Source organism: Tamandua tetradactyla, chromosome 15 (assembly GCF_023851605.1).
Source record: "Tamandua tetradactyla isolate mTamTet1 chromosome 15, mTamTet1.pri, whole genome shotgun sequence".
NCBI lineage: Eukaryota > Metazoa > Chordata > Mammalia > Pilosa > Myrmecophagidae > Tamandua > Tamandua tetradactyla.
The window spans coordinates 48,092,381-48,118,721 of NC_135341.1; the positions used below are offsets into that span (position 1 = coordinate 48,092,381).

General features: G+C 47.0%; 3 protein-coding genes across 7 annotated transcripts in view; 1 reads left to right on the forward strand and 2 right to left on the reverse strand.

The window, feature by feature from the left end:
* TTC21A (tetratricopeptide repeat domain 21A) overlaps window positions 1-8,720 on the reverse strand; it is a 33,401-nt gene extending 24,681 nt beyond the window's left edge. The window contains exons 1-5 of one of the 2 annotated variants that reach the window (XM_077129760.1): window positions 8,556-8,720; window positions 7,165-7,294; window positions 6,012-6,122; window positions 5,192-5,358; window positions 86-208 (exon numbers count right to left, since the gene is read on the reverse strand). In XM_077129760.1, the coding sequence (XP_076985875.1) occupies window positions 86-208; window positions 5,192-5,358; window positions 6,012-6,122; window positions 7,165-7,294; window positions 8,556-8,582 (558 nt within the window). In that variant the 5' untranslated portion in view covers window positions 8,583-8,720. Of the gene's footprint in view, window positions 1-85; window positions 209-5,191; window positions 5,359-6,011; window positions 6,123-6,148; window positions 6,343-7,164; window positions 7,295-8,555 lie in introns of those variants that run through there. The other variant, XM_077129761.1, reaches the window with a different exon arrangement.
* Window positions 8,343-20,141, forward strand: GORASP1 (golgi reassembly stacking protein 1). 3 transcript variants are annotated; one of them, XM_077129768.1, is made up of 10 exons: window positions 9,343-9,777; window positions 10,194-10,292; window positions 13,420-13,500; window positions 14,018-14,221; window positions 15,469-15,555; window positions 15,704-15,834; window positions 16,056-16,218; window positions 17,019-17,169; window positions 17,586-17,738; window positions 17,970-20,141. In XM_077129768.1, the coding sequence occupies exons 2-10, from the start codon at window positions 10,287-10,289 to the stop codon at window positions 18,260-18,262; spliced, it is 1,269 nt and encodes a 422-aa protein (XP_076985883.1). In that variant the 5' UTR covers window positions 9,343-9,777; window positions 10,194-10,286; the 3' UTR covers window positions 18,263-20,141. The 3 variants fall into 3 exon arrangements, with proteins under 3 accessions (XP_076985882.1, XP_076985883.1, XP_076985884.1); XM_077129767.1 differs by lacking the exons at window positions 9,343-9,777; window positions 10,194-10,292 and adding an exon at window positions 8,343-8,919; XM_077129769.1 differs by lacking the exon at window positions 10,194-10,292 and having other exon boundaries at window positions 9,344-9,777.
* Window positions 20,112-26,341, reverse strand: part of WDR48 (WD repeat domain 48) — a 65,527-nt gene continuing 59,297 nt past the window's right edge. For both annotated transcript variants that reach the window (XM_077129762.1, XM_077129763.1), the window contains 3 exons: window positions 24,608-24,684; window positions 22,769-22,961; window positions 20,112-22,127 (listed from right to left, as the gene is read on the reverse strand). In XM_077129762.1, coding sequence (XP_076985877.1) covers window positions 22,032-22,127; window positions 22,769-22,961; window positions 24,608-24,684 — 366 coding nt within the window. In that variant the 3' untranslated portion in view covers window positions 20,112-22,031. The remainder of the gene's footprint in view (window positions 22,128-22,768; window positions 22,962-24,607; window positions 24,685-26,341) is intronic.

The window sequence follows — 26,341 nt, forward strand, 5'->3', positions numbered from 1 at the left end:
AGAGTCTGGCCTGAGGTCACCTAGTGGGTCTCTGGCCCCAGCCGCCCAGCCAGAGATACTCCCACCTCTTCTCCCCACTGCCTACCTTTCCCATCAGCCCCAGCACATCTTTGGTATCCTGAATTCCTTGTTCCAGATACTTGATGGATTTCTTCACAGAGTGGGGCTTGTCCGAGGTGAGGTCCATCCAGCCTCTGAGCACATAGCCCTGGGATGGGATCAAGATGAAGGATGAAGTCACGGTCCTGCCCAGGGCTGGCCCAGCCTACCTCTCCTCCCTCAGGTCCCATTTCTTTCTTTTTTTTTTTTTTTTTTATAAATTTTTTATTTTATTTTTTTAAATACCAAAAAACCCCACCAAACAAACATAAACATTCCTATTTTGATCATTCCGTTCTACATATATAATCAGTAATTCACAATATCATCACATAGTTGCATGTTCATCATCATGATTATTTCTTGGAACATTTACATCAATTCAGAAAAAGAAATAAAACGAAAACAGAAAAAAAAAGTATACATACCATACCTCTTACCCCTCCCTTTCATCAATCACTAGCATTTCAAACTAAATTTATTTTAACATTTGTTCCTCCTATTATTTCTTTTTATCCCACATGTTCTACTCATCTGCTGACAAGGTAGATAAAAGGAGCATCAGACACAAGGTTTTCACAATCACACAGTTACACTGTGAAAGCTATATCATTATACAATCATCATCGAGAAACATGGCTACTGGAACACAGCTCTACATTTCAGGCAGTTCCCTCCAACCTCTCCATTACATCTTGAACAACAAGGTGATATCTACTTAATGCATAAGAATAACCTCCAGGATAACCTCTCGACTCTGTTTGGAATCTCTCAGCCATTGACACTTTGTCTCATTTCACTCTTCCCCCTTTTTTCTCAATCCCTTGATGCTGAGTCTCAGCTCATTCTAGGATTTCTGTCCCATATTGCCAGGAAGGTGCACACCCCTGGGAGTCATGTCCCACGTAGACAGGGGGAGGGTGGTGAGTTTGCTTGTTGTGTTGGCTGGAGAGAGAGGCCACATCTGAGCAACAAAAGAGGTTCTCGTGGGGGTGACTCTTAGGCCTAATTTTAAGTAGGCTTGACCTATCCTTTGTGGGGTTAAGTTTCATATGAACAAACCCCAAGACTGGAGGCTCAGCTTATAGCTTTGGTTGTCCACACTGCTTGTGAGAATATCAAGAATTCAACTTGGGGAAGTTGAATTTCCCCCTTTCTCACCATTCCCCAAAGGGGACTTTGCAAATACTTTTTTATTCACTGATCAAATCACTCTGGGATTTATCAGGGCATCACTCCGGATAAACCAACAAAATCTCATGTCCTACTCAAAGGCCCCACTTCTTGCCACCCTGCACTCTGATACCCTGTCAAGTACAACCACTCTCAATCCCAGGGTAGCCAACTTTCATTGCCAGGTCTTTGTACCATTTGCTCCTTTGCCCAGCACCCTTCCCAATGAAGCCAAATCCCTTCACCTGATTAGCAAGGACAATGTGAGGCATGGATTGGACATTATCCATTATGCCCAATGGATGGAGGTGGCTTAAGGATACATTGACTGAGAAGTAGAATGACGAATTGTGGTGTTAATATATGATGGAATTTTGTGCGACTCTAGAAAGAACGAAGTTGTGAGGCATGCAATGAGATAAATGAACCTTGGAGACATTAGGTGGTGCAAAATAAGCCAGAAACAAAAGAACAAATATAGTACGGTCTATTTTAGAAAATACTTATAAGAAAATTAGGGCCTAGATTGTAAGCTCTTATAGCAGCCACATTTAGTCCAGAGCTGTAAATGTTATTTCTAGATTTTGAGATGCTGTGCTACATATATATAATCTGGTATTTCCTTGGAACTTTGACTACCTGTGTGACACTTAAGACTCAGAGTTGGAGTTCTGCAGCTCTGAAAGTCAGCATTACATATAATAACTGCTAGAGAAATGGAAAAAGAGATAAGACTTCAATTAAAGATAAGAATGAAGCTGGTCTGGTTCTGTATTTTAGAATTACACCTACTGTATGACACCAAAGGAAGAGAGGTATAGGTTGTCCAAAACCTAAATTTTCTGTAGCTCATTTAATTTTCTGGATAGGTAATTTAAACAACCTAAAGACATGGAGCCCAGAATGGATTGACTACTTGTAATTCTGAATAGGTTAATACAACACCCAGATACATCCCAGAGTATGTTGGGCAGATAATTAAGAAGTATTGGCAAGGTCCCTTAAGGGACTGGAGAAAAAATACGAAACTATTAAACTTTCCTACCTGGGAAACCCGATACTCTCCCAAACATTAGGGACTCCCAAGTCAATAGACCAAGCCCCGTGATCTTGAGGCTTGCTCTTGTTTATTTACGTAGTGGAGAAGCTAAGCTTATCTATAGTTATGTTTGAGAGTTACCTCAAGGAAACCTCTTTTGTTGTTCAGATGTGGCCTCTCTCTCTCTCTCTCTAAGCCCAACTCTGCAAGGGAAATATTATCCTCCCCACTATGTGGGACATGACATCCAGGGGTGAAAGTCTGGCAATGTGGGAGATGACTCCCAGAAATAAGCCTGGTCCTGGCACCATGGGATCAACAATGCCTTCCTGACCAAAAGGTGGAAAATAAATGTAACAAAATAAGGCATCAGTGGCTAAGATAGCTCAAATAAAGTCAAAAAGCTATTCTGAAGGCTATTTTTATACACGCTTCAGCTAGACATTGCTATTTACCATGGCTTGCCAAACCCCAAGCAACACCATTCCTGTTAACCCTAAAGAACACCTAGGGCTCTATCTAAGATTCTACAAAGGTTCCATGCACTATTACTACTTGCTAGAAACCTACAGCATCCAGATGGGTTCCTAAGCCAGATAAGTCCTGAAACCCAGAGGGGCCAGCCTCTCCAGAACATCAGCTAGTTGTATCCCCCTATCCCATACTGTCAACACCCCTTTTCAACATGAAAAAGTTAGAATGGGCAGAGCCCAAATACCCCTAAAGACTGGGAGAAGGATCAAAGGAGTAGGAGTTATAACAGAGAAGACAAGATTTAACCAATGAATATGACTGCTAAATCATTATTTTGATATTTCTTTAAGTCTCTAGTGTCTCAGAGCAGCTAGGAGGAAAAACCTGAAATGGTAGAACTGTAACCCATACCATAGTTTGCAATCTGTTTTACAGCTACTTGTTACAATGTACTTTGAAACTTATTTTGAAATCTTTTTTACAGCTACTTGTTACAATGTACTTTAGAATTTATTGCTTTTTTGTATATATGTATATTCCACAATAAAAAATGTTAAAAAACAAGAACAAAAACCTCAGCCTAGGAGGTCTGAGGCTTTCTTCTCCAGGAAGCCTTCCCTGACCTTTCAGTTCTCCACCATGACCCCTGATTAAGGCATTCTCACTTGTCATATACTTTCCTGTTTACTCATGTTTTCCCCACAAGTCATGGAGGGACATTCTTGAGTCTCTCCAATCCTTAGACTAGCACAGGACCTGACCCCGCATGTAGATTCTGGGAATCCCTTGTGAGGGGTGAGTATGAGACATTCTGAATCCAGGAACCCCTTGCCAGCAGCTCTCTAGCCTTCCCCCAGCCTCTCCTGGCAGATGGGGAAGGCCAGGCCTAGGAAGTAAGATCTTAGAAGCACTTAGAAGACCCCTGCCCCAAAGCCCCCCTAGAAGGCCTAGATCGTGTCTCTTAATTCTCTTTTTTTTCATTACTGCCTTTCTACAGAACCTTTTTAGATATATATTTTTCCTAATCTGCACCCTCCCCCAAGAAATTAAAATTTTTTTTTTTAAATTGTGAAATATAACATATACAAAAAAGCAATAAATTTCCAAGTACATTTTAACAAGTGGTTACAGAACAGATTTTAAAGTTTGGTATGGGTTATAGTTCCATGTTTTTTCATTTTTTCTTCTAGTTACTCCAAGACACTGGAGACCAACAGAAATATCAATATAATGATTCCGCAGTCATACTCATTTGTTAAATCCTATCTTTTCTGTTATACTCTTCCCCCAAGAAATTTTAATATCACAGACAAACTGTAGATGTGTTCATGTACTATATGTATATCCGTATTTTATACATAAAGACCAAGATTTTTTTCTGCCTTCCCCAAGAACAAATTTACATCCACTTGGGGTGATATTGCTCCCTTGAGAATGCATGGCTTAGAATGAGGCTTCAAATCCCACCACTAGTACATGATCCTTTGGTTCAAGCAGTGTTCTTTTGTAAATTTGGCCTCTTAGGAAGAAGTCTTCTAGCAGTCACTGACACTGGAAGGGAGATGGTCAGGGTCACCAAGAATGAACCTAGTTGACTTCCCTTCTCCTTTAAGTACAGAAGAGAGGTACAGACTTCCCAGAGAAAGACCAGAGGGGCCCAGACTGCCAGGCTGACTCCTGTTACTCTGAGGCTTGAATCTCTCCTTTCCTCTACTCACTAGTGTAACCCTCAGCAGCACCTCTCAGGGCTTTCCCAGCTAGCTCTCCCCTCTGCTCCCAGGTCAGCAAGTGCTTGTAGGGGATCCATAGGCATAAAAAGGGTCAGGAGAACCTTGGGAACTTAGGAAGGAAGGCAGAAAGCCAGATGTTACCAATTCAGATGCCAACAGGACGAGGAAGCTCAGGTGAGTGAGGTGGGCCAAGTATAAGCACTAGGGAGTAGTGGGGACTGTGGCAAACCAAAACTGGCTATTTCCATCTAGGGGGCAGCTACTACTCATATCTAGCTGATTACCTCCAGTAAGGAATGCAGGCCCAGTGTGTTCCACTCATCAGATTTTTCAAAAGAATCAGTCAATCTGGACTTCTATGTAAAAATCTTCTGATTTCTAAATGCCAGCAACTAATTAAAGATTTTTTTAAAATATAGTGCAGACCAAAGAAAATCTATCTGCAGATAGGTCTCTGTACTGCTGCCAATGTGTAATCTCTGCTAAACCTTGAGACAACTTGGATGGAGGTACCTGTGAGACCCAGGGACTTGTCAATGCCTGGGTGTGACCCCCTCCCAGTTCTAGGGCCTTCCAAGAAGGTAACAGGCCACCCCACTATGTTGTATTTGGACAGTGCTTTCTCCAGCTATTGCACTACCCCCCCCCCCCCCCCCCCAATGACTATGGCTGCTACCTCTCTGGAGCTGCTGGAGACCTTCAGTGTGCGGTCAATGTACTCCTTGGCCTTGTCATGACGGCCCATGAGCCAGAGAAAAAGGCCAGCATAATACAGGGCAGTCCCACTGGCTGTTTTGCGGATTTCTTTCAGGCTGCCCTCGAGCTCCTGAATCGCTTCTCGGTCTGTAAACATGAGAGATGAGGAATTAGTGAGGAGCTTTGCCTGGTTGTGCAGGAGGCACTGAGGCCCCAGGGAAAACTACCTCTAGACAGTCTGGCTTTACCTCAATGTAGGTGGCTGATTATGGGCCAACCCCTGGGATGCCACAGGAGTTGCCCAGGCCTGGACAAATATTTATCTATTCTCCTCTGTGCTCAGCGGGGTACTCAGCAGACAGACCAACCCCAAACCCCCTATTTCCTAACTCATTCTGGGTGGGAAAACAGTAGTTTGGAATATCTCTTTGAATCTCTCCCTGGCTTCAGAAAGGTGGGGATTAGGGGTAGAATTATTCACAGTGGCTTTGATTTTTCTTGGCAAGATCTTGGCAAACAGGAGAGAAGGGTGTCTTCCCAACTCTCAGCATCTGGAGGGAGGACCCCTCCTGCTACCCTGCTCTCTGCCCATGGCTCCCACACAAATGCTTGGGCCTAGACATGGGGTCTTAAGGGGTTCCTGTGGTTAGGGGAGCAACAGCCATTCCTGAGGGGCCAATAGCATCTGTACACATGCCAGTGCAAACTCCTCCTTTGGTAGCCTCTGAGGGGTTGTGTCTGTAGAGTGGGGCCCTCTTTCTCCTGCTGGGTCAGGCCTGATTGAGTGTGACTGCACTCACCAATGGTTTCACAGTGCTTGTGAGCATAAATGAGGGCCATGACAGAGCAGAGGGACACGTCTGAGTGACTCCGGATGCTCTCCAGGTCGCTGATGGCATCCTGGATGCGCTCTGCAAAGACAGCCACATGTACTTACATTTTCTGTCTCCAGGCCCAGAGGGCAGGAGGTTCCACAGCAGGCACACAGGAGCCCTTATCAGGACTGGCTGAGGGCTTGACACCACCTGGCTTCACCCAGAATCAGAGGATTGATCTGGTCTGAAAAGTCCTTTCAGGGATGCTGGGATGGGCATGGCCCATTGGCTTGAATTCCCTGAGGACAGAAACTCCCTGGAAACAGAAACAGCCTGGTTCAGGCTGCCAGGGCATACAGAACTTGGAGCTGAGAAGCCTGAAGTAGGGTTACCTGCCAAGCCAGGATTATTGGCTGGGGGTCATTTCTGAAGAAGGCATCTCAGGGCATCCTGACTGTTCAAGAGCCACTGACTACATTTATCCATTCAAGTCTACTGCATTGGCCAGGGCAGCTCAGTGGTCCCCAGCCCAGGAACACCTTCTGAATGTCAGGGAGTCAGGACATTCCCTGTACCTGTACCATACCTGTAACCACCCCAACCACTCCTCCTCCTTTTCCTGCACTATCAGCTCTCAGCTTCCAAGCTGGGATTTGTTCATTAGTCATGCAGCCATCTCTTCACCCACTCATTTTACAGAAGGGGAAATTAAGGCACAGAGCAGGGGAGTGGGCTCTTCAAAGTCTCAAAAGTCAACTAGGTAGGGGGTGCAAGTGGTAGAATTCTCGCCTGCCATGCAGGAGACCCAGGTTTGATTCCCGGTCCATGTACTTCCCAAAACAAATAAACAAAGGAAAAACAAAGAAACAAAAAATTCAACAAACGATGCTGCAACAACGGAATGTTCATATGGAAAAATAAAGAAATGTGACCCTGCCATAGAGCATACAGAAAAATAAAAGTCAACTAGGTATAGATTACATAGGCTTCTATAGGCTGACCTGGGACTCTAGCCACCAAGTATAAGACTTTTTCCATGGGAACATAACTGAAGTATAAGTTGGCATCCAGATGGGAACTGAGCATTAGGGCTGAGCTAGTGTCTGAGGTCAGGAGGCCAGCTCTGCTGAGTCCTTACCTTCCCTGAGGACTCCATAGGCTTTAAAGAACTGCAGCACAGGGTCATTACTGAATTTCTCCAGGCCTGCGGCTGCAGCCTGCTGCACGTGGCGGAAGTACTTTTCCTGGCTGTAGTAAATGATCCTAGCCTGTGTAGAGGAAGACACAGATGCAGTGGCTCCAGCCCCTTTCCTGCTTCTGTTCTGGGGCCACATTTATTCCCTCCCTGAGCCCCTGCTCCTCTTCATTTCAAGGCATCACTCAGGCCTTGTCCTATAGCAGCCCCATAAACAGATCCATCCAGTTTCCCCAGAAAGGAGTTTGGAGCTGTTTATTTGGGGATTATGAAAAAATCTTGGTTCAAATGTGAAGGAGAATTCAATGCAGGCTTTTCCTACTAGGAAGAGAATAAGAGGAAAGAGGGAGGACCAATAATAAGAAAAATTATACTAATATTTACAGTTACACATTATTGTGACTTACCACCTATAGGGAACTCTACCAAGGGCTTTATCTCCAAGGGCTTTACCTCCACTATGTATTGTCTTCTAGACATCTTTCACAGATGAGGAAGCTAAGGTCCATGGAGACTATGGCTTGGCAAAGCCATACAGTTGTGGGTCTGAGGTTTCACAGCAAAATCTCATTTCCCCCTCAAGATTTGTGGATATTGGGGGTGGGGACAAATGTGGGCGGAGTGTAAAGTGTGGATCGTATGATACAGACATCATCCTGAGGACACCAGGAAGAAAACCGGAATGCTCAGCTGTGTGTTTTTGCAAAACGCACCCTGGGCGCTGTTGGGGAGGGGTGTGGGGGTGGAGAGGGGTGTGTGTGTGGTGGTGTGTGTGGTGATGGGGACTGCTGGCGAACAGAGCTGAAGTAGAGAAGCCATTTGGAAGAAAGTCTTTTGCAGGTGCCCAGGTGAGAGATGGTGGTGTCCTGAGCTAGGAGACAAGTGGGTGAGCTCAGGAGACACTTAGGAGCTGACATTTTTTGTGGTGGATAGGATCTGGAGGTGGGTATGGGGAAGGGCTAGGTGTTAAGGCTGGGGTATCAAACGGTGGTGCCATCTACTGAGGTAGGAGATTCCGATGAGGTGCAGGCGGCGGGGTGGTAGTGATGGTGATGGGGGGGGGGGCGTTGTGCGAGGGGATAATGACGAGATAATGGAGATGGGTGGGCTTCGGATGCGTTGGTTTGGGGGAGCTCAGGGGAAAGGAGGGCTGATTTGAGGCTCAGCATGCACAAAGTGAGAGTGCGGCAAGAAGGGAGCCAGGACCGCTGAGGAGGGCGAAGGGCAGGGAAGGGGGAAAGCAGAAGCAGCCAGAGGGATGGCAGGAGAGATGCAGGGAGAGGGGTCCCGGGACAAGAGGCGGGGTGCCCAGAGGGAACGGCCAGGCCACGCACCATAAGCGAGGAGTCATTGTTACTCATCTCGAGCTGACGGTGGCTCCGAGCCCGGGTCGGGTGGAACTGCACGGAGCTGGATTCCCGAGTCCAGTCCTGGACACGCCTCTCGAGGCCGGAAGTTGGAGAAGCGCGCGTCCTTGGAAACGGAGCCGCAGGCCAGTTGCTAAGAGCGTCAGCGTCAGGGGTGGGAGTAACAAGGCGCCCAACGTGACAAGGCACTGATAATCGAACGTCGAAAGAGCAAGTCTCCGTCGGTCGCGCAGCTGTACCGGAGAAAGTCGCCGGAGCCGACGCTGCCATGGGCGTGGGCGCCAGCACCGAGTGGCTCGCAGGCGGCGCCGAGGGCTTCCACCTGCATGGGGTGAGTCCCCCGTGGCGCCGGTGACCTTTGCCGGGACCTGCACCGACAGGTCCGGACGTCTGAACGCGAGCCAGTGGGCAGCCGCGGCGGAGTCCTCCCGGAGTGCGGCCTCCCGGTGACCCGGTGGTGCCCTCTTCCGGGACGGTGCCGCTGGGGGAGGTAACCCCGAGGGACTCCTGGCCCCCGGCCCCAACTGTGGCCGCGGTCCGACTCAGGGCCCGCCCCAACTGCCAGCAGTGCAGGAAGAGGGAAAGTTCCCTGGTCGGGCCCAAAGGCCCCTTTTCGGGACGCTTTTATGCACTTGGGCATATTTATGATCGCTGGCTGTGTGTCGTGCTCTGTGCTGGGCCTGGGGAGAGAGCCAGGAATGCCGAGGACACCATGTTCCCAACCCTCAGGGTCTTACAGTCCAGGAGTTGGGGTGACGAAATGGACTCCAGCAGTGGGAGAGCTGGACAGCTCGCATCCCTCCCATCATGGGGTCGGAAAGGTTTGGGAGTGGAAGGCCTAAAGCCATCCAGCCGGAGGAAGAAGGGTGCTGGAGATGCGGGGCAGTGCCACAGAAGTCAAGAGGAGAGCCTTTGCAGCAAGGGGTGGGTCCTCAAGCTGGAACATTGGGAGGAGGTCTGATAAGGTAGGGCTGACAATAACCCTTCCCTGTGGCTACAAGAAGATCTGGATAAGCGGTCTTCTGGGAAGTGGTGACTGGGAACCCTAGAATCTGGCTGTGAAGGTGATGAGAGAGCCCGCAGTCTGATGGAGATTTGGTGATGAGATTTGTACCTGCTGAGAGGGAGTCTGAAACATAAGTGGAGAGGGTAGGAGGATCTCTGACCCCAACAGGAAGCAACAAAGCAGGTAAGGACCCCCACCCCCACCCCCTTTCCCTTGTGAAATAGGGATGGATGCAGAGATGAATGCAGGCAAGCAAGTTTGTCTGTTGGTGCCTGGCTGTTACTAGTGGGACAGCCAAAGGAGGGGTTTCCTTTTAAAAGAAAGTCAGGCTGGCTTTGAGGACTCAGAGTTGACAGAATTTGTGCCTTATGATGAGCTTTCTCCAGTGGGCATCGTTGTGAAGCACTGGAGAAAAGGTGGACAGTGGAATACATCTGGCCAGGAGATTCTTCCTGATGCAAGGCAACAGAATTGAGGATATTGGGAAGAGGGTGGGTGAGGTGATGATGAAAACAGGTAGGGCTTGCTGGAGAGGGACAGGTCAAGGAATCAGAGGATGTCTGATAAAAACAACAAATTTTTTTTTTTTTTTTTTTGAGCACATACTCTGTGGTAGGCAGAGTTAAAGACACTGGAGATAGAGCAACAGACAGAAGAGGCATTGCCCCTGTTCTCGTGGAGCTTACAATTTGATGCCGGTATGGAGAGAAGAGAGACAGACAAGAAATATAAATATATGGTGGATGGTCATGATTGCTAGGAAGAAAAAGAAAGCATGGTTAAGGTGATAGTTGCGCATGTGTGCTGTTCCAAGTTTCAGGAAAGGCCTCTCATTAAGTAACATTTAAATGGACTCTTCAGAAGGAAGAAGGGAGCTGATAATACAGATATTGGGGGAAGAGTGTTCCTGGCAGAGGGACCCACAAGTGCCAAGGCCCTGAGATGTGTGAGGAAAAGGAAGGAGGTGAGGCTGGTGTGCTTGGATGGTGTGGCCCACATGCAGAGGAGAGTGGTAAATCCTTGCATGATTTTGGATTTTATTCTGAGTTGTGGAGTCACCGGGAGGTGTTACGTGGGGGAGTGACATGACCTACTTAGGTTAAAAAAAGAAAACTGAAGAACCAGCATACTTCATTCTATAAATATTGGAGTTCCCACTCCGGGCCAGGAACGATGGGGCGTTCCTGCTCTCAGGGAGCTAACGTGGTATAGAAGTCACAAGGAAACCGCTGTTATAAGACAATTAGGAGCAGGGTTCTGGGTTGGATTTTCTGGGGTCAGAATACTGAGTTACTGAAATCAGATCCTCCTCTGTAAATTGGGGCTAACAAAAGGGTTAAATGATACGTAAGCCAGTGGCATGGTTCCTTGGCATTCAACAAGCCCTCACTAAGTGTTAGGTGCTGTTAAGTACATTAAGTGTCATGATGGGGAAAGCAGGGTAGGAATGTTATGAGAGTAGCACTGGTCATGGGCTGCAGGGTCCGGTGTGGCAGGAGCCCTGGGAAGGGGTTGTGTGGAGTGTGTGGGGGGGTGGGTGTTCTAGTTTGCTAGCTGCCGGAATGCAATATACGAGAAACAGAATGGCTTTTAAAAAGGGGAATTTAATAAATTGCTAGTTTGCAGTTCTAAGGTTGAGAAAATGTCCCAATTAAAACAAGTCTATAGAAGTGTCCAATCTAAGGTCTCCAGGGAAAGATACCTTGGTTCAAGAAGGCCAATGAAGTTCAGGTTTTCTCTCTCAAGTGGAAGGGCACTTGGCGAACACAGAGTTTCTCCCTCGTCTGGAAAGGCACAGGGTGAACACGGTCAGGGTTCGTCTCTCATCTGGAAGGGCACATAGTGAACACGCCGTCATCTGCTAGCTTCTCCTGGCTTCCTGTCTCATGAAGCTCCCTGGGAGGCATTTTCCCTCTTCATCTCCAAAGGCTGCAAGCTGGTGGACTCTGCTTCTCGTGGCTATCATTCTGCTTTGCTCTCTCTGAATCTCCTCATTCTCCCAAATGTTTCCTCTTTTATAGGACTCAAGAAACTTCTCAAGACCCACCCAAATGGGAGGAGACATGTCATCACCTAATCCAGTTTAACAACCACTCTTGATTAAATCACATCTCCAGGGAGATGATCTGATTACAGTTTCCAACATACAGTATTGAATAGGGATTATTCTGCCTTTATGAAATGGGATTTAGATTAAAACATGGCTTTGCTAGGGGACATACATCCTTTCAAACCAGCATGGTGGGCAATGGCAGGAATTAATTATTTCAGCTGTGGAGCACTGTGGGTGATGACTCAGTCCAGGGCTTGGGAAGTGGAATACAGCAAGGCAGAGGACAAGGCCACATTAGATGGGGGATAGAGGTGGTCTGATAGAGGATCAAGCCTGGGGACCTGAGCCTCTGGACCTCCTTGAGGGAGGGCAGTTGGTATGGGATGCTGAGGCAGATAGAAGGCAGGCAGCACAGAGGCCTGGGCTTCAGGAACTGGGGCCTTATCTGAGGGAGGTGAGGGTTGCTTGGAAGTGGTCCCGAGCAGGGAGGAGCACCCTTCCTCCCCCGCTAGCTAGCCCTAATGAACTGCCCTGTGGTTTTCAAAAGACCCCACCCCCGTTTTTCCCTGCAGGGATAAGGGGTGGAGCTCAGGGCTCCCCTGCACTGGGGTTTCCGCTTGCCCTCTAGGCCAGGCCTATGAGGACCGGAGTTGGTTGCTGGGCTTACTCTCATGGGAAGCCTAGGCAGCTTTTGGAGGTGGCAAACACGTGCTCAACTGCCTAGGCTACCAGGAGGGAGTCCTGATTCCAGGGACAAACTGGCCTTGATCCAAAGGCTCTGAACTTTTTAGGTTCAGCAGCCCCCTCTAGGAAGCATCAAGAACCTGAGGCCAGAGAGGAGTTGTACCCAGGGACCACCTGAACCCTATGCCCTGTGGACTGGGGCCTGGCTGATGCCTGACCAGTAGGGCATTGAGGGCCCGCAGGCAAAGGCCTGTGGGTGTGGGACCCAACTTCTGGGACCTTTGGATAAAGGCCTCATTGTTTCTGTAAATGGGGTCATAGGGATGCATTTCTTTAACAGCCGGTCAAGTCCTGGTTGTTTTGCTTTTGGAGACAGCAGAGAGCTTAGGAGTTCAGGAAAGGGCAGGGAGCATGCTCAGGCTGCGAATGCTTTCTGGAGATGTCCTGGGATAGGAGTAGAGCCCAGTCCTGAGGCTGGTGGAGTTGTTAAGCCACAGGGGATGTTCTTTGCTCCTCATCCCACACTCAGGTAGCAAGGATTTGGCATTGCTTACCGGGATCCTGGCTGGGCTCATTCCTGCTCCTGTGGTCAGCTGTCCTCGGCCGCTGCTCCTCAGTAGCTCCTATTGCCTGCCGGACTGAGCCTGGGTCCTTTACCCCAGGGTCTGGGTCAAATGGTATCTGGCCATAGTTTGCCTTCCCACTTCTGTTTGGTTTTGTCTCTCCTGGGGCTTTCCCTTCCTGTCTCTGTCTAAACCTTTCTAGTAAACCCTTTTTGCTTTCCAGCTGGCCCAGCCCTGTGGGGGCAGCATCTCCACAGGTCTGTGTTAACCTGTCTGCCATGCTAGGGACTGCCTTGGGCTTTCCCATCAGGCACGTCTGGAAACATCTGTGGATCATGATTGGGAAGGGGGAAAATATGCATAGAAAGGCAGCAAGAGGGGGTTGAGTGAACCTTGACAATGCCCATGTATGGCCTGCCCAGAATGGTTCATGTCCTTGTCAGGACACAGGAAATGGGGATGTGGAAAGGCTTCTTGGAGAATCATAGGGTTAGTACAGTGACTGTGGCCTCTGCCATGGGACAGGTGCAGGAGAACTCCCCAGCCCAGAGGGCAGGCCTGGAACCCTACTTTGACTTCATCATCACCATCGGGCACTCAAGGCTGGTGAGGCTCCCTTTCCTACTTCTGCTTCATTTGGGTGTATATATGTCCCCCTGTCCCACTGCAGGCCCCAGTCCTGTTCCTGGCTCCCTATTTTTATGGGAGGCTCGGCCTTATTTCTCCTTCTTCCAAGGCTATACTCAGAGGCTGATCCAGGCTCTGGACTTTTGGAGGGTGGGCATAAGCCAAAGGGAACTGTCTTCTGGGGCAGGAGTGGTATGAGGCTCTGGCCAAGAGGTAGTGCAGTCTTGGGCAGCACTGAGTGCTCTGGATCCAGGAGACTTTTTGCTTCTTTGTTGTACTTCTTTTTTTGAGGGGGTGGGGGCTGTGGGAGGAAGGTTTGGCAGTGCTTGGATATGGTGGGAGGCAGGGATCCCTGTGGCTGCAGATCCAGCCACTGCCTTGTCCTATCCCTGAACCCCTGCTGGGGCTACTGGCCCTAAGGCCCATGTCCATCTCAGGCCCCTGGCCAGGGCATGGGGGGGCGGGAGCCTCGGAGTCAGCCCTGCTGCCCCTGCAGAACAAGGAGAATGACGTACTGAAGGCGCTGCTGAAGGCCAATGTGGAGAAGCCCGTGAAGCTGGAGGTGTTCAATATGAAGACCATGCGGGTGCGAGAGGTAGAGGTGGTGCCCAGCAACATGTGGGGCGGCCAGGGCCTCCTGGGTGCCAGCGTGCGCTTCTGCAGCTTCCGCAGGGCCAACGAGCACGTGTGGCATGTGCTGGTGAGTGTGGGGCTGGGTGGGGCGCAGGCTGGAGCCGGATTGTTGTGGTTGGGCATGTGGTCAGGGCTGTGTGGGCTGGGCTATGAGAGAGGGGTGCGGCTTATTAGACAACTCTGTGAGGACAAGGTCTGCTTTTACTCATTCGGAAGTCCTGGAGAGAGCAGCTCATCACTACCAGAACATGTGCTCCCTGCCTCTTGTTGGCTGCATGCTTTGGGCCATGTTTCTTAATCTCTTTATACCTTGGTTTCTTATTTTGAAAGGTGGGATACCTTCTGCTGAAACAGTGGTTGTACTGTATTTGGCACAAAGACATCCCAGAATGCTGTTATTATTGGTCTTACTCTATATATATAGTAATAAGTAATATGTATATATATAATTATATATATATATATATATATATAGTAATATATATATATATATAGTTTCTCCTGGTACAGTGTATTATATGGTTAATCAAAACCTTACTGAACCTCAGTGATGAGCCACCATGGATGTAGCTGTTCTGTCTGTTCACAGACACACTTGTGCATGTGACATTTCATGGATGGTGCCCAGGTTCTCACACACTCCATGGATGTGTGTGAGAAATGGAATTGGCTGATTCCATTTCTAACTTCCTCTATTGTGAGCCTCCTCTAAGCTGATTTCTTGAAGCCAAGTTTCTCAACCTTTTCAACCCACATCAATTTGCCCATGAGTGAAATGGGGTGATGGTACAAATTCCTTTGCATTTTCCAGGAAGACTGGGAGGTTGGGAGAGGTAGCACTTTCCAAGAGAAAAAGAGATCTTTGTACCCAGTCCTTAACTTCAGCCTCTGCTCAGGGATCTTCAGCCACATGCCTGCGTCTGTAAAAGCATTGTAGTTAGATCTTTCATCTTCTCAACAATTCTTAGTAGAGTCAGCATATCTCACTTTTAGTTATGGGGAAACGGACACTAAGAGATGTTAAGTAATTTCTCCACAGTCACACAGCTGGCCAGAAGTTGGTGGAACTGGGAGTACCCAGGGAGTCCGAGCCCAGTGGTGCTGCCCTCTGCTGGACAGTCTGTGGGCATGGGGGCAGGTCAGGAAATTGGAAGGTGCAGTGTGAGTCCGGGCTTGAGGCCCTGGCTTCTAGATGGAAGACAGGTGTCCTACTCATGTCTGGGAGAGGCAGCTCCCCCTTCCCATTCCCTCACCGCCCCCCCCACCCACCCCGCCCAAGTAGCCAAGCCAATAGTTTTGTGATTCTTTCCTCAGGATGTGGAACCATCTTCACCTGCCTCCCTTGCCGGTCTTTGCCCCTACACAGATTATGTGGTTGGCTCAGACCAGATCCTCCAGGAGGTAAGGAACCCATGGCTTGCCCCTCCACAGGCCTATGGGATGGGGTGTGGAGAGAAGACTATTGTCCATGAGAAGTATGGTCTTGTTTTGTGGGGGATTTCAGTACTGGTGCTGGGAGCAGGGCTCAGGTTCTGTGTGTTTCTTATAGTCGGAGGACTTCTTTACACTCATCGAGTCCCACGAGGGAAGGCCCCTGAAGCTGATGGTTTATAATTCAGAGTCTGACTCCTGCCGGGAGGTGACCGTAACTCCCAATGCAGCCTGGGGTGGAGAGGGCAGGTACTTCCTGGGGTCAGAGGGCTGCAGGGCTAGGTGGGTGGGCCCCACTGAGTCCTGTGGTGGGGTTGGAGGGCTGGGCTCTGAATCTAGGGATCCTGAGGCTGACCATTGGTCCAGGAAGTACCCTCCCCAGTCCTCTTGCTGCTGTCAGTGGGTGGAGGTGCAGAGGTAGGGAAGACGGTGGACAATCCCATGGACTTAATGTTTCTGGCCTTTGGCAGTCTGGGGTGTGGTATTGGCTATGGGTATCTGCACCGGATCCCAACCCAGCCCCCTTGCCACTACAAGAAGCCACCTGTTGCCCCGCCACCTGGACCTATCCCCCAGGACTCTACTACTTCTTTTGGCCCAGAGACGGTCTCCAGCCAGGGTGACTACGTGGAGGTATGTGGGGAGCACCTGGCAGCTGGGGGAAAGGGGAGCTGCATGTGGGTTGAGCTTACCAGCCAGGAAGAAGACAGTAGAGGCCCTTGGGAGATCCATCGTTCTCAGTGGGACCCCATGGGAGCAGATGGGCTCTGCCTGGGACGGTAAATCCCACTTTTGGCTCTCCCACATCTTGGGTCTGGAGTTGAGGCACTAGTTGTGGTTCCTCATTTCATGAATGGGAAACTGAGGCTCAGAGATGGACAGAACCTTGTTCTGTCCCAGAGTGTGTGGTAAGGCTGGGCCAGGAGTTGGACCTGCAGAGCCTCAGCTGGGACAGTTGTTTGGCCAGGTCTGCAAGGGAGCACTAACCCTACCTTCATGACTGTTGAGCAAGTTTCCTGAGAGCACCAATGGGAGAGGGGCCTGCCTGGAGTCTATGCTAAGCGATGTCTGGATCCAAGGAAGGCTCTCTTTTCTCCTGGGTCATTAATGGGGGCCTGGACAGCAGAGGGAACAGGTTGGGGCCAGGTGGACATCTGGAGCTTCTCAGGAGTAGGAAGAATGTGTCCTCTCAGTGTTGACACTGCGGGAGAGGTGCAGGGGAGGCTAGGCCGTGCCTCCCTGGCCTGCCTTCACCTCACTTGTAGAAGAAGGGGCAGATCACTAAGGCTGCCTCCTTCCTTCTAGCAGAACAGTGCTTACAGGGCAAGGGTGGGCTGGTCTGCAGGAGAGTGGACTGTGCAAGCGCCCACCTCAGAGCACTGTCCTAATTGCCCCATCCCTGCCTGCCCCCTCGTTTTCCCTGGCTCCCTTAGGCCCTGCTGCAGACACCTGACTTTTCCATGGAGGAACATCTTCCTGAGCCTGGGAGTCCCAGCCAGAGTGTTCCAGACCTTGAGGGGCTTCCACATTCCATGGAGTCTTCTCTTCAGCCCCCACCCCCAGTACAGCGAGTTATGGACCCAGGTACTAGGCAGGCCCTGGAGAGGAGGCTGAAGAAGCTGCAGTCCTGTTGTTGAAGTGGGCCCCAGGCTCAGAGCTGGACTTGGGTAGCAGTGGTAAAACCCTGAGGAGCCTGGTAATCCCTCACTTCTTATAAACACAGAGAGTTGCAGTTTATTCAGTCCAGTGCATGGGTGGAGAATCTAGTCCAGAAAAGGGAAGTGGCCTACGTAAGGCCACCCAGCAAAGTGAGGACAGAGTAGGGTCTTGGCCCCACTGCCACTATTTTACTCTCATGATGCCCAACCCCAGACCCCTTTCTTTCCTCAGAAACTGACAATGTGGAACTTCTCTGACGTTGAGTCAGATGCCCAGTGTAGGGGCAGGGTGAGCCCAGGGTACTGGGTTCGGGTTTTGTGCCAGCAACAAACTTTCCCCAGGCTTCCTGGACGTGTCGGGCATCTCCCTCTTAGACACCAACAATGCCAGTGTTTGGCCCAGCCTGACATCTTCCACAGAGATGACCTCCACAGCTATCTCAGCCTCAGGGCTAGAAGATGCCTGCTCCAGCAGTGGGTCTCATGAGCGGGGTGGTGAGTGGCTGGAACCTTCTGAAGCCTTTGAGAAGAACCCTGGGTTGTTGGGAAACCTGGCCTGAATTTTTTATCTGGGTTAGAGGTTGGCTTTGGGGTTGAAACACTGTGCCCTATCCCTTCTATCCCAATCAATGGCTTGGGGCAGAGGTGAGGGTCAATGGGGTACTGCCACAGACCATACTGGTCTTGGGCTCTGTAGCCTCCTCAGCTACATACTCTGTGTTTCAGGTGAGGCCACCTGGTCTGGGTCAGAGTTTGAGGTCTCCTTTCTGGACAGTCCAGGTGCCCAGACCCAGCCGGACCACCTGCCTCAGCTGACTCTTCCTGACAGTCTCACCTCTGCTGGCTCTCCAGAAGACGGGCTGTCTGCTGAGCTGCTTGAAGCCCAGGCAGAGGAAGATCCAACAAGCACAGAAAGTCTAGATTTTGAGGTGGAGGTTGAGGAGCTGGCGAGCCAGGCCCTGATCTCTGCCCCAGAAGAACACCCAGCCCATGATGAGGCCCCCAGGGGCATTTCATGAGGCCCAGATGGAGGCAGGCAGGCAGCCAAGACCACTCTACATCCAGGCATACAACTACTCAGCTGTCCTTGACTGATCCCAGCCCAGTGTGTTCAGCTTCTAAGGCTGCGGCTCCGAGTGATACTGAAGGGACTTCTGTTGGATGGGGCTTTTGTATCCACTCACATCCTGCTGTGGTCTCCGGAGATGAATCCATCATTTATTCTGCCTGATGGCCTTGGCTTTGGAGAATTCAAAGTGCTTTTGGGGTGGTAGAGGGCTGGGAACATCACCCCAGATTAAACATGTCTTGAAGGAGCTGGGATTGCAGAGGAAAGGATTGTGTGCTGGGGTGTGTGGGGGTACATGGAGCCTTGAAAGGTAGCAAGAGGAGACCTTGAGGGAAAGTATCTTTTGGCTGTGCACCCTCAGGTCCAGAGCTTGCTGCTGCCTCTGGTCACTATAGCTGCCTAGATGGCAGCAGGGTCTAGTTATGATCAGGTATGAAGATGGGATAAACGATACAAGGGGTTGGTGTAGAATATGTGCCTGATTGCTGAATAAGTTTTGCCCCGATTCTTCCTGCACAAGCTGAGCCAGCCCCTGGCTCTACTTGGAAGAGACTCCCCCCCACAATCCCTGGGGAATCCCAAGTCCCAATCGCTGACTCAGTACATTTCTTCGCTATATGCCCTCACCACTATGCTACATGTCACAGTTGCCTCAGGCTGGCCAACAAGCCAGTCAGGGTTAGAGGAAAGAGGCAGTACACTTGCCCAGCTGTCCTAGGGTGAGGGGCTTGGGAATTCTAGAACCTTCAGCAGAAACCTGCCTATTCCTGGCCATGATGTTTCTTCTTGTTCAGGGCCTACATGCCACAGATGGGTGACAAGTCAGGTCTCAATCTTACACAACAATCTCTTCTAAACAGTTAAGATATCTATCTCAGCCCCAGTGGTGAATAAAAGTTGAAATTCTCCCAAGTTCACCATCCAAAGCCAAGTCTCAAAGATCTACTTGATTGCATCTGGGTGGGGTTAGGGGTCTACACAAGATGAGTGGATAAGGACTCTCTTGTTCTTCCCCATTGTATGCTGCCTTTGAAGACTAAGGCTAGGTTGGGTCTTCTGCTCTGCTCTGTCTTGTTCCTGCAGGAAGAGGAGGGCTCCATCCAGGAACTACCTCTCACCCACTGCAGTTCTCTGCTACGTAGGCTGGGGTCCCTCACCTTCCCAAACTCCTGCCTGACTACCACGAAAGCTGCCTCTAGCCTTGTCTTCTAGCCCCTAAGCACATTTGAAAGTCCTACTTCTACAGTTTGATGTACAATGACAGGGAATTTGCAGAGCTCTTTTAGGTGTGGAGGACAAGGACTGTCTGCTCTGTGGTGCACACTCTGGGGGTACAGACCAAGTATTTGGAGAGAAGTTTCTAAATTAGCAAATAACTCAAGTTTTAAGCACCATGACTGCATTTAAAGTAAGTCCTTGTCATGCCTACCAGATCAGCTGATAAGCCTGCAGAACAGTGAGGCATTGTGTCCAAAGCCAATGCCGGTGTCTAGTTCCTGGACTTCTGGGAACTCAGGGTCTGTCTGCAGGAATCCAGGAAGAACAGAATCACTCCAGGACTGTTCTGAGACCAGCTTCCCTTGACTCATGTCACCTAGCACTCTGAACCAAAGTCACCTTCATCCAAGGGCTCTGGTTCTTTGTTTTTATTCCCCGATTCCCTGGTAAACTGGGGAATAAAATGGATATCAATGATTATTTCTAGGGCGAACACAAAACCAAAAGGTTCTTTACTTTCTCTGTAATCTCCTATGAAGGAAAATGACAAGTGAGAAAAATAAATGTATTATACTTGTAAATATTTTAACTAAAGCCTTTATTCTGTACAACTGTGAAATACAGCTTTTTATCCTTTTGGCATTACAGACTGTCAAATTCTCTGGAAACTGCATTACTTACTGGTTTGACTGGAAGAAAAAAAAAGAAGTAGAACCATGCTGGGGGTCAGATCTACGAAAGGAAGGGAGTGCAGACATCCCTCGAGACTCAGCACAGAGGGCAAAATTACCCAACAGAACCCATTCCTCTAGTTCAAGGGCCCCTCGTGCAAACACACTGAGGGCTGATAAATGAATTATAATTTTTTTTTCTTTTTTTGCCATTAATTCAGAACTATTGCTAAAAAATGTGTACCAAAAGGCAACTGTTGTATCCAACAGATACATAGAAAGGACTTAAAAAAAAAAAAAAAAAAAGCCAGAGTGCTGTCTGCCAAAGGGCAAAAAATCATTTCAGCTCATTGGAAATGTGGCCACAATGACTTCAAAGTGCAGGAGGCATTGACATGTCCACTTTCCAAAGAAAACTGACCAATAGTAAGGGAACCCTGTCTGCAGTTGTGCGGATCAGAATGTTTCATACAGTAACATCTTGGACTAAGGACCATCAGCTGAACCTGTGAAAATGTACGAAAGAAAAAAACTCCCCCAGCCCCTGCTGTTATGGGGACAAGCTGCTCACAGCTGGGGAGGCAACTGGACTGGAATAAACTGCCCTCTAAAGGCACTTGTGCTTCTGGCTTCATACAGGAGGCTTGTCTTATGCAGTTTTATGCGGGTAGACCACTGATCTATTCTTAATACAAATGACCTTGGGGAGAATCCAAAGTTTTTTTCTGCCAAAAGTTGGAGTGTTTATCCCCAATAAGTTATATTCTGTACAAGATTCAAATGACTATGAAAGCTTCAGATCATTAGAAAGAACAGTGAAAAGAAGATCTGGATATAGGTACAACAAAAACCTGCATATAAAACTTTGGAAAAACAAATACATATACTTCCAAGATATGATAATATCAAGTCAATTCACTATGATATCTCTCTTCTCTGACACCAGAAATTTTAGGTAGCATTTAAACGAAGTTAAAATTTTCTTATGGTCTTAAGTTTCAACAGTGTCAGGCTGCTCACTCAGAGCAAGAGCCTGGTTGTCATCTGGCTTTGCTCATAAATAAAACCGGACATAGTACAGGAAGGAGTCAAACAGCTGCATTTCCCTGTGGCAGCCGCACAGCTTGGGGCATCCACGTGGGTGCACGGCATTGCTAGGCATACTCTGGCCCAGCAGTCTAAGTGCTGTGATCCAGCACCTGGAATTTCAATAGATCTTCCTATAAGAACACATCTGAGATGCAATATTAAAAACAAGCCCAATAGTAATAACTTATTATGCAATGGGCTGGCTCTTGAATTGTGCAACAGCAAATTCCCATTAAAAATAACTGTCTTTAAATGGTGAAAACGATTTTTTTTTATGACAAACTTGGAAAAAGCCTTCATAGGTACTGCATTAATGGAATGTACTCTCTTAGAAAAGCTACAGAGCATGTGGGTTCGAAGTTCAAACAGTGACAGATGTGGCCCGACTGATGTCTCTAACAAGTGCTAACGGACAAAGATAAGGTCCTTTGAAACGAAAGCAGGAAGCAAAGTCTGCACTGGCCTGTCGTCAGTTCTCTGTACATCTTGCAAGACATAGTCTGCTTGGGGGCTCCTTTGCTCTTGCACTCTGCCTCCCTGGGGACAGCTTAATCTATACATGGAGACTGGTTTCTATATTACATCTCGATTAGTCACTTCAGTTGAAAGATAAACTCAGTCCATACCAAATCAACCATTAGAAGTCATGCTCCCATTGGGGCTCAGTGGGCTTCCTAGGACTACTCTTGGGGCCACAGAGGAAGGTCAGTAAACGAATACCCAGGAGCGTTTGCCCATTCTTCACGTGGACTTCTGACGGTAATGGAGGGTAAGGTCGCCACCGCTCTTCCATATGAAGTGTTTCACGGTTCGAAGGTCCATATTTGGATCCAAAACCTGAATAGCAAAATAAATAAATAAAAATTTAAGTCAATAATATCTAAAACCTTTATTGTTAATTCAAGGATTCTCATCGGGTGATCCAGCTTGTTCACTTCTCTCCCAGATCTATGCACCTTCCACAGGGTACAGACATGAGATTTTCTGGGCAGAGGGGAATGATTGTGCATCTCATGTGGCTATGCCAGAAACACTAAGCCATCTTTCAGTCACTCTTCTGAAGAAACACCCAAGTGCATTTTGACTTAAACAGCTTCATCATTTGCCAGCTACCGCCAATGCAAATCTTAACACAGCAGATGCTGCTCTGCAAATCAAGAAGACCATGGGTTTCTCTTCTGAAGCTGAGGCTGTGCGCCTCTTGTTAGAAAAAAAAAAAAACTACCAGTAAATTCACATTTAAATCTCCATGTCCCTTTCTTGAAAATCTCCTCTAGGGTAAACATAAGCTTTCAGGTGAGCTGAAGGCCCCTCTAGGAGGTGAGAAAGACCCAGGACTCGAGTCTCTAAAAGCAGAAGTCCCCCAAAGGTAACAGATTTAGGAACCAAAATCATACCACATTATTAACTGTTTCTGAGCACAGCAATGGAAATGTGTTTCTGAGCACAGGGCTGTGGTCATTCTCAAATCCACTTACCTGGTCCTGGCACAAAAGTTCAATTTTCTCCTCTGCCAATACAGCAATATCTTCTTCTTTTTCTTGTTCTCCTGGTTTGTCATTATTAGAAGAGCTGGTGGTCTGAGACTCGTTATCCAAGTTGATGATTTTCTCATAAACATGTTCCATTACTTTCCGGACTTGGAGCATGTCACTAGCAGAAAGTCTATCTCTGTAAACAGTAAGGGCAGATTGTGACATTAGGGAAATCACTAGACATTGTTTCTTCCATATTCTTTTTCTTTGGTGTTAGCATTTTATAAAGATAAAATATACCACAGAAACATAAACCAATGTTTATAGTTATTGCCCTAATCCAGTGTCCTCCTGAAACACAGATTATCTAAACTAAATGAGACTAAATACATGTTTTTAAAACTTATATATACACACAGTATAGCTTTCCCTTAAATACTTTCCTAGAGCATAAGCAAACTAAACACCCACTGTAAACCAGGAAGCATGGCCCCTTCTCACAGGTGTCCCAGGAAAGCAGTCCCCATTGTACACCCAGGGTCTGATGCTGTGGTGCTCATTTCTTCCTGGCCATCCTCCCCACTGCCACGCCTTCAACTAGCTCTTGTGGGTAGATGACTTCCCAGGTTAGACCTTGAGTCTCAACCTTCCAGCTAAGCTCTGACCCAAAAACCAAAAAATTGGCTGGGTCTCTTCACTTGGATATCCCGCAGTCACATCAAACTCTACATGTCCAAAACTAGACTCATCAACTCCCTCACCCCGAAACCTATTTCTCTTTTACCTTTGATGTTAGTCAGTAATGGTCAACTGAAGTAGCATAGGCTCAAATATTAAAAGCCATCTTTAACTTTAGCTGTTCTCAAATATTAAAAGCCATCTTTAACTTTAGCTGTTAACTCTAGCTGAAGTAATTGATGTCTAGTGTTGTATGTGTGTGTGTGTGGAGGGGAGGTGTCATGGGGGAGGGAGAATAGGTAGAGGGAGAGATGAAATAACAACAGCCATGTGTTGATAATTATTGAAACTGTTTGATGGGTCAGTGGGGATACATTATCCTATTCTTTTTGTGTATGTTGGGAAATTTCTATAACAAAAATTTTTTTTAAAGATTTGTTGATTTTACTTGCTGGGGTATACACACAGCTCACAGTTCAGCATCCTGTTTCTAGATTCCTAAAATTCTTCTCTTGGGTCTCCCTGCATTGAGTATCTCCGAAAACGTATCTCACATCTCAAAATTTTCTGGTGTTTAGTCACTGTATGCACTACAGCCTTTCAAATCTAGTGGTAAAGAAGCCTTCAATTGCCTTTCCCAACTCACCTCCCAGTATTCCCTATCCCTCCATTCTGTGTTCCAGCTATGTGGGTCTTCACTAATTTCTAATCTCTTATGCATGCTTCCACTTCCACATCCCTGACCAAACTTTCCCGGACCTGTTTCCTGGACTTGGAATATCCATCTTTTGAACCTCTATACAATCTTACTGTCTAGCTCAACTCCTATATCCTTCCAGAAGTCCTCCTGGAAAACTACAATAAAAAATTCATTCCATTCCCCACCTCTCACCATACCCTTAGTCTCCATAAAGACATATTGGATACACTGCACAGGTTGTATCCTAGACTGAATTAGGGGAGAAGACAAAATCCACATTATGTATTTTTTAACACCTGCAGCCTACTATAGTAGGTACTTGGTAAATGGTTAAACCGTATAGACTTTCAGTATTACAAAATCAGCCTTAGTTCTACACTTGCCTCTTTTTCTATAAAGCAATCATAAGGAATAAGAATTCTATGTGATAATTAATTAGATCAAGGCACACTACATTTACTTACTTTTTTAAGGTTTTTGCTCCTGAAGAGGCATGAGGTTGGAGGTAGAAAGGAATTTTGTTGAATTTGGGCATATTTTTCTGAAATATAAAAAGTTAAAAAGGCAGAATAGTTCCTATTGTGCCATTATGATAAACTAAAATGCTGTCAATATGAAAACATGATTTATAAGAGCTATTTTATAATTGAAAGTGACTTTCTATGAAATATAAACTACCAAAGGATCTAAGTAAACCTTAGAAAAAATTTAGAATACTTATATATAATGTAACTAAAGACAAATTATATATAATGTCAGTGGCAATATGAGATTGCAGCATGGCTCTTCTCAAATAACAGTATAAGGTTTTTATTTCTTTAAGCCATACAAACCAAAATCCCAATTCTACATTAAAACACTGGGGATGATACCTAAAGGCCCAAACAAAAAAATTAAGTGCCTTGATAGAAACCTACAGCATTCAGGATTGAGCAAAGCTATTAAGGGTCATCATCCAATTTTCTAAAAAGGCCAATCAGGTCCTCCCATTTTAAGCAAAAGTTGAAACTTCAGCTAACCACCAAGATGTCTACCATGAAGTAAACCACATTCTAAGATAAAGGATAAAAGTAACCCTTTATCTTTTCTCTAGGTATTAATCCCCTCCAAGTCTTCATGTCATATCCTGTATGAATTTCTCCTTTCAGGAACGCATTTTCTGAAGGTTCTAGAAATTAAATCCCTTTCCATATGGCTTTAGGAATATACCAAGTAGGTCAACAGCACATAAATGAATCCAGAAACAGACCTGTGTGTATACAGACATTTAGTTTATGATAAAGATAGCATTTTCAAATTAGTAGGAAAAAAACATAGATTATTCAATAAATTTTGTTGACACATTGCTTATCCATTTAGAAAAACAATCCTCCCTCACACCAAACAGAAGGATACATTTTAATAGATAAAAGATCCAGACACAAAAAGTTATCATAAAAGTACTGCAGGACGGCAATGGTGGCTCAGTGACAGAGTTCTCACCTGCCATGCCAGAAACCTGGGTTTAGTTCCTGGTGCCTGCCCATGTTAAAAGGAAAAAAAAAACGATGTACTGCAGGAGAATATTTCTGCTATCTAGGAGTGAGAAAAACTTAAGCAAGATGTGATGCTTAGAAGCCATAAAGGATCAATCTGATTATATAAAACCTATTAACTTTTTGCCTATTAAATTTTTACAAAGTAAAATTTTACCAAAAAAAGTATAAATTTGAGAAACACAGATAACAGTCAAAGGGTTAATATTCAATGTAAAGAGCTTCTACACATCAGTAAGAAAGGAAAACAACCCAACAGAAAAATAGGTGAAGAATACAAACAGGCAATTCACAGAAGAAATACAAATGGCCAATATTAAAAGATGCTTACCCTCACTATCAAAAAACAAAAACAAACCACACTTTCAACAAGATAATATTCACCTATTTTTAGCAGAGATTACAAATATACATTACTAGTGAGGGTATGGGAAAATGGGCACTTATACACTGATGGAGAGTGTAAACTGGTAGAGCCTGTGTGAACGGCAATTTATCCAAATTTAAAATGTGCATATCCTTTCATCCAGCAATTCCTCTTCTAAGAATTTATCCTAAAAAGTACACAAAGATATATGTACAAGGATGTTCACTGTTTGTAGCAGAAACATTGGAAACAACCTATATGTTCATTAATAGGGGACTGGTTAAATAAATTATGGT

Coding starts and splice junctions, on each gene's coding strand:
- GORASP1 (XM_077129767.1), top strand. CDS start 8,857: ATGGGCGTGGGCGCCAGCACCGAGTGGCTCGCAGGCGGCGCCGAGGGC. Junction 17,170..17,585: donor ACAGCGAGTTATGGACCCAG/GTACTAGGCAGG, acceptor AACTTTCCCCAG/GCTTCCTGGACGTGTCGGGC. Junction 17,739..17,969: donor TGGGTCTCATGAGCGGGGTG/GTGAGTGGCTGG, acceptor TCTGTGTTTCAG/GTGAGGCCACCTGGTCTGGG.